This window comes from Engraulis encrasicolus, chromosome 20 (assembly GCF_034702125.1).
Source record: "Engraulis encrasicolus isolate BLACKSEA-1 chromosome 20, IST_EnEncr_1.0, whole genome shotgun sequence".
Lineage (NCBI taxonomy): Eukaryota > Metazoa > Chordata > Actinopteri > Clupeiformes > Engraulidae > Engraulis > Engraulis encrasicolus.
The window spans coordinates 11004453-11011952 of NC_085876.1; the positions used below are offsets into that span (position 1 = coordinate 11004453).

At 43.5% G+C, this 7500-nt stretch overlaps 1 protein-coding gene across 1 annotated transcript in view; it reads right to left on the bottom strand.

Moving 5' to 3' along the window:
- Positions 1-7500, bottom strand: part of col28a1a (collagen, type XXVIII, alpha 1a) — a 36680-nt gene that overhangs the window by 19916 nt on the left and 9264 nt on the right. The window contains exons 6-10 of the mRNA XM_063186148.1: positions 5822-5875; positions 4731-4775; positions 4151-4177; positions 3092-3136; positions 2721-2765 (exon numbers count right to left, since the gene is read on the bottom strand). Of these exons, the coding sequence (XP_063042218.1) occupies positions 2721-2765; positions 3092-3136; positions 4151-4177; positions 4731-4775; positions 5822-5875 (216 nt within the window). The remainder of the gene's footprint in view (positions 1-2720; positions 2766-3091; positions 3137-4150; positions 4178-4730; positions 4776-5821; positions 5876-7500) is intronic.

Sequence of the window (7500 nt, forward strand, 5' to 3'; positions counted from 1 at the left end):
AATGTTCTATCAAATAGCTTCCTTGGCGGAGGTCTGCGCTCTCTGAGTGCTTCTAGTTCATTCATTCATTTGTTGGTTCATTCATTTATTCATTCATTCATTCATTCATTCATTCATTCATTCATTCATTCATTGACTGGGCCGTTCACTCATTCATTTTTCCAAAACATCAATGACCCTGCCACCACCCCAGTGCTTGGTGACACTGTGTTGACATTCCTGTCTAATGCGACCTGACGTGTGTTGTCTCGCTCCGTGAGCACAGTAGCTTGTGCCAGGCACAGACACCTAGTGTCTGAAGGTAGCAGACTGTCCCAAAGCCGCGGGCTATTTATCCTGCAGGTTATGCCGTGTGTCCCGACCATCCCGACTCGGGGGGGCATTGTTCCCTGTGGAGAGTTTACTCTGCACGGGACGTCAGTTTTGGTGACACAATGGCCGTGCCGTCCGGTACGGGGATCGGGGTTTTGGGATGGGAGGGAAGAAATCACAAACCCGGCCAAATCGCCGATCACTCAGTGCCAACATCCCATCCACCGGGCGTAGGGTCGCTGACAGCTTTGGTCAGGGCCAGGACAAAAACATCTGAAAGGGCCTCCCAAATAACACATAAAAACTAAATTAGGACTCAATTATGGGCCCCCTTCTCTCTCTCTGGGCCCGGGACAACTGACCCCTTTTGTTCTCCCCTGTCGGCCTCCCCTGACCGGACGGGCCGGAGGGCGAAACTGTGACCATGCCAGGGCTGGAACAGCGACAGCCCAGGGAGGAGGGGAATGTCCGAGCCAAAACGAGGAAAGTAGAGAAGGGAAAAGGGGAAGGGTTCGAGTGTTTATCCCGCAGGGCCCACGGATGGACAATGGGGATTGGAGCGCTGTCGCTTTTCACGGCAGCACGCGGATTAAGGCCATAATCCCAGCCTCACATTCCATGAGTGCACGGCCCGAGAGGGGGTGTGAGCGCGTCGACGTGCCAGCATATCGCTTCCGCCCCAGACGTGGGTGGCGCTGTCACTCAATACAGTCTGACGGGGATGACACACAGCAAAACAGGTAGGACGCTCTGTGATTGCATAGTCAGTGGACTGTATCTCAAAGTCAAGGATCCTTGCGTGAAGCGTCCAGTGACTGGATACTCTGCGGATTTTAGCAAGGCCTGGATCCTTGACTTTGAGATACAGCCAGTGCGTGCATATGGAGAGTATACGTACGTATGTGGACTGGAGTATGAACGCATGTGGATGTGAATTGTATGTGGTATGTATTTAGGTGTGTGTTTAGGTGTGTATTTAGCTATGTATGTTTTCGGTGTACCTGCAGGCTCGTGTAAGAGTGTAGGAATATCTGTATGACCTTGGTTATAGAATGATCATCACTGATTGGTACCTCTTAGACAAGATTTACACCATCACTCACAAATACTCCTTTATAAACATGGTCAATCATATCATTTTTAAAAAGCTTTACCATTGAAGGGGTGATTGAAATTGGGAAAAGTACAGGCCTGCTTATAGCCTCATCCTACACTGTCAGTTGTGCAGTGGGGATTCAAATCTTTGAGTTAAATTTAAGGGAGCAGTTGCAGTTCAGTTTTCTGGGTTTTTTTTAAATTAACATCTCTATTTTCACATTTTTTTCTCAGGGGACATTACCCCGAATCCCCAACAACACAGGGCCTATAACATCTGACCTGATAGACTGGCATAGACCCATGGAGAGGGTCCTTTCTTGTTGCCATAACCCGTCCTGGGCTGTGGTTCGCAAAGGTCTGGTTATTTCAGTGGTTTAGTAGGAAGTCTAGTAAATTAGATGAACCCACCTGGTGGCAGGAAGTATTTTTTGCCTGGCGAGTTGGTCTACCACTGCACCACCACAGGGACCGATTCCAGCATGGGCTTACTGGGCCCAGGCCCAGGGGCCCAAGCATCAAGGGGGCCCTGTAGCCCAAGCCTCTATATCTCCATTCCCATATTGTGTTAAAATCACACTGAATGTTCAAATTCAACAACCCCCCTAAACCAACAACAACATAAACTGTCACGTACGTAAGGCCTAAAACCTGAATCGTCTTATAAACTAGCAACACTCAGTGAGGGGGGGGTGGGGGTGTTGGGGGCTTGTCTGGCGCAGGGGCCCAAGGAATCATAATGCGTCCTAAATACAATCCAATACAAAAGGACGTTGTCCTCCAACCACATGCTCTATCTCTATATGTATTTGTGTCTTTTTTCCAGTTTGAATCTGTGCAGCGAGCCTTTGGGGAGGACTTAACAAGGTGACGACACAGATGTGCTGGGCTATTACATAAAGATAAACAGTTTGGGCCAGTTTGAATGGTATGCGTTAGACAGGTAACTAACTAGTCCATAGTTCTGGTCCAACTGTGTATCATGTATCCTCCTGTGACCATGGTGACACCACTGACGTGCTACACAGTCTCACCCCAAGTAGTCAATATCTGAGTACCTTTGACCAGACTGCAATTTTTGACGTCTTGGGTATTCCTTCCATGTCACATTTTGACTATGTCCTCAAAGGCGCCCCCTTGTGGCAGCATAACGTCATTGAGGTTAGGTTTAGGAATAGGTTTAGGGTTAGGCCACATAGTCAAAATGTGACGTGGAAGGAATACCCAAGACGTCAAAAATTGCAGTCTGGTCCAAGGTAGTCAGAAATTGACTACTTGGGGTGAGACTGCGTTGTGACGCGTGCTGCTCCCACCTGCTCTCCTTTAAGTCCTCTTGGCCCAAGAGGTCCATCAGCTCCCTATGAGGTGAGAAGCAGGAACCCAGTTAACCTCCATACACATAGCACAGTATGTGTTCAAGAATATTCAAATAGACTATGACAGGCACCCAGTTCCTCATGCACATACATAGCAATGTACTGGATGTATTCATAATATTCATGAACACTATGTCTAAACACCCACACATTCACATTCAGACAACAATCTCTGTCTCTCTCTTTATCACACACACACACACACGCACACACACACGCACGCACGCACGCACGCACGCACGCACGCACACACACACACACACACGCACGCACACACGCACGCACACACACATTCACACAATACCTACTTGGTCTCCCTTTATCCCGGGGGCTCCACACTCTCCTCTCTCTCCCTGTTGAGAATACAGGACAATGGAATTGGAGGGTTGCATATTGCACACAGTCAATTTTCCTGTGTTAATTCAACACTGTCAGTTTAACATCTTCTAGAATATATGTGGTTCCAAAGCACTGCCTAAGTGTTGAATTACACTGCATTTTCTGTACTGTGTATAGGTGTAGAGTATAATGACTACAGAGATCAAAGAGAATGCCATTTAATCGAGTTACACTACCTGTGTGTGTGTGTGTGTGTGTGTGTGTGTGTGTGTGTGTGTGTGTGTGTGTGTGTGTGTGTGTGTGTGTGTGTGTGTGTGTGTGTGTGTGTGTGTGTGTGTGTGTGTGTGTGTGTGTGTGTGTGTGTGTGTGTGTGTGTGTGTGTGTGTGTGTGTTAGATTAGTGGATAACCAGTAGAGATGCACAGGATCCAAGATCCGGTTCCGGATCCGGCAGGATAATAGGGTTTTTCACAGGATCCGGATCCGGATCCGGCAGGATCTTAAGCAGTGGATCCGGTATCCGGCAGTTACCTAAAAATCAGGATCTGGTGTATCTCTAGCCTAGGTTTTTCAGTCAGTCTTTCACAACCCCAATTGCTGCATGGAGTGAAAGAAATTTGGAAGCGGCCAGTGCAGGCAGTGTGGCAGTAAGCCAATGAGTCTAAAAAATAGTTTGAGCCAACGTAATAAAAAGGGGCCCACGTGGATCCGGTGCATCCGGTGCATCTCTAATAAGCAGTGTAATGGATGTGAGTTTGGCAACACAAACTACTGGTGCAGGAGATCATCAGGATTCTATTGCAGGATATGGTGGACCCTCTAGCATGCACGCATGTGTGTCTGAGGGTGTGTGTGTGTGTGTGTGTGTGTGTGTGTGTGTGTGTGTGTGTGTGTGTGTGTGTGTGTGTGTGTGTGTGTGTGTGTGTGTGTGTGTGTGTGTGTGTGTGTGTGTGTGTGTGTGTGTGTGTGTGTGTGTGTGTCTGAGGGTGTGTGAGCGTCTCGTCCGTCTCGTCCCGTCATCCTTCTCACCTTGTCTCCTCTTGTTCCAGATCTTCCCTGTAACAAATCAAATAAACATCTCACAAAGCACTCTTGACACTCCGATTACGTTTAACATTGTACAGCATTAAGGTTGTAGAACATCTGTATTTACTTGAGTCGGATATCCGGAAATTTTGGAGTGAATGTCTACATTCCGCCATAGTGACATAGAGGAAAACTTGGAGGAGGCATCATTGAAAAGATAAAAAAAATGGATCCTTCCTTACTGACATTCCACCTGTCTCTTGCTGTATAACGTGATGAGGTGAAGCTACTTTATTTACACTTTTCACAAGACATTGCATGGCCATTTCAACATGGGGGGAAAACTTAACAGATAGCACAGGTTCTACATAGCAGACACATGATTGTGACGACGCTCCAGCTCAGTGAATAGACTTAATGCCGTTTTCATGTCTACAAAAGCATAATAACAGCTGGGGATAATTGATAATTAAGTGAAAGTTTACGGATGTTTGATAGCCTGCGCTCATCATTTATAGATGAGAACAGCACTACTCAAGTGTACAATAGTAGTAAAAGAGCAAAGCATGCAACACAGCAGTACCTCAAGGCCATCCATCCCTGGTCGCCCATTTAGCCCTGATTCTCCCTAGAGAAAGAGACGAAATGGGGCGACAGAGGGGAAAGGGGAGAATTCAAAATATCAATTTTAAAGCGTTCAAAATGTTTATTTCAAAATGTCAACACTTCAAAATGTTTATTATTGAAGTGATGCAGAGGCAGAGGGTCACAAAGGTGAAAGAGACAAGTATCAGATACAAGAACACATACAAAGCACAAAGTGGTAAATATTTGTTGTTTAGTTGAGAAATAGCCTAGTTGAGAAGTTGAGAAATTGAGAAATATGTGTTGTTTAGGATGCATTGTGCCAGTGCATGGCATGTGTCCCTGTTATACGAGGCCTTCTGCTCAGGGAGGATGTACATGCTATGTAAATATGAGGCGGCCGAACTAGGAATGCACTTTAAGTATGCACTTTATGCACCTATGATGACATTGTATGTTTTTTATGGTGTGTCAAATTTCCCTTGAGAAAAATAAATCTTGAGTCTTGAGAGAGTCTTGAGTCTTGGATCTTCCTACATACAACTATGTGATGCTATGATGCGGGCTCCAAATGTACTTTCATTTATGAGTGAGTAAGCAAGTCACCATCACTGTATGGAGTACCTGTCTTTTTCACATTAGATCAAAGGCATTTCTTTTTTTTTCCTAAACCCAACCACCACCCCGCCTTATGGGGGACCTAATTTAATTTTTTTATTCAAAGGCATTTCTTACTGCCACCTACAGGACAATGTATGTATTGCCTTGTTGCCGATTGATGGCAATGTTATCTCTAGACAACGTGATTTGGCAGTGATAAGACTGAGCCATTCATTCCAACAACAAGGTGTGGTCAATGTGGCATCCAGCCCGTTAAGACACAGCGTTATACATTTTCCGTTACCAGAATGGCAACGACCAAGTCGTAGTGAATAACTAAAGGCCCTGTGCTATGTCATAGTGGCTTAGCTCTATGGTTGTTAACTTTTCATGGACTTTTAAAGCGTTCCACTGGTGGAACGGCGTGCATGTTCTGTTCTGCATGTTCTGCTACTGTTCTGTATGAGTTTTGGTGAGGTACAATCTTACTCTAGACCCTTTGGGACCTGGAGCTCCGTCAAAGCCTGGATCACCCGGTTTACCCTGCGGACAAGAATCAGACAAGCGACAGGTGAGGTGAAACATATAAAATTAGAGGTAAGAAAAGGTATACAGTATACAGTACATGTAGTCATACATAGCCATACATACATAGATTGTTTTCTCTGCCCATTGAGCGATTATTATTACAGACTGAGAACGCTTGAGACGTCATCCCTGATTTGTAACTGTTTTAAGTAATTTGTTAATTTAATCTCTATTGTAACTGACATTTTAAATTTGGAACTTGTACTGCCTGATGGCCAAGACTCCCTTGTCAAACAGCTGCGTTGAATAGCATATACTATGCCTTTAATGTTTAATTGTGAATGTGTATACAGGTACATGTGAATAGTGACGTGGAAGGTAAAAAGTTAAAAAGGTTTTAAAAAGTAAAAATGCACCCTCACCCCACACATACACACACACGTGATCATTCACACATCATTCACACATGGGTAGATGACAGATAGGCAGCAAAAAAACTATTTTTTCACAAAACAGTGTTTATGAGGGAAAAAAATATATGTCTACGTAGTGCAGCAATTAATCTTTCAAAAAATCCAAGTGGTCACAATGTTGGTCTATTAATTGATTATTTATTTACGTTGATAAAGCCATTTGCTGAAAATATGTCCTTTGGTGTGACGTTAAGAAATATATATATTAAGTAATGTAGAAATGGCTTGATGGAGTTTTATGAACATTGTTACACTCTTCATATTTATTGCAATTTTTTAAAGTCTTAATTTAATGAGAAATTACCATTTAAGTATTTTTTTTCCCATTAGAGGTGAGATTATTAGAAACCTTCGAGGAAAAACAGGGATATGTTTCTTTTAAATGCTCAAAATTGTCCGAATTTATACTAACTTTTCAGGGACGATAATTTGTTCTTCCCTAATGCAATATTCAGTGTTTATCAAACATATTGTTTAGCTCAAACAAATATTTGAGCGTTTAAAACATGTCACACCGTAGGACATTCATGTCACGCTAAAGGACAGAAATGAGCCAGAAACAAATATATCAACATGATTATTTTGTCTTTTGATCATAATATAATGTTGTAGTCAATATGGACCTACACTTAACACTTATAAGTCTTTGAATCGTCGATTATCAGCCTATCGTAACACTTAATGACAGCCATGCGGTCATTAAATGTAACCTGCAGAGCTCATAAGACTCATACTGAAGTGTGACCTTGGCATGACCATCACACTTTTGTAGGTATGCTATGACTGTCACACCATTGAACCTGTAGTGTGTAGTGGCCAGTGCCTGTTTGGTATCTCAAGCTGGACAGCACATTTATGCTGTATATTGAGCTCTCCACAGCACACTTCATCAATCTATACTCCTCTATACTCTCTCACTCATCTTTCCTTCACTGTTACCATTATATTTTATGGTTTCAAAGCACCATTAATGACATTTTATGTCCTTTGACAGTATCTAAAATCAACAGCAAAGGCCAATAAAGGAATACGTAATTTGAATACACAATATTTATCTAGTCAAACAACAAAACAAACAAAAAATGTACTACCAGTTGATTTAAAAGCTATTTCTCAGATATCTAGTCCATTGGTGTGACCTGTTTGTCCTTTGGTGTGATACTCCAA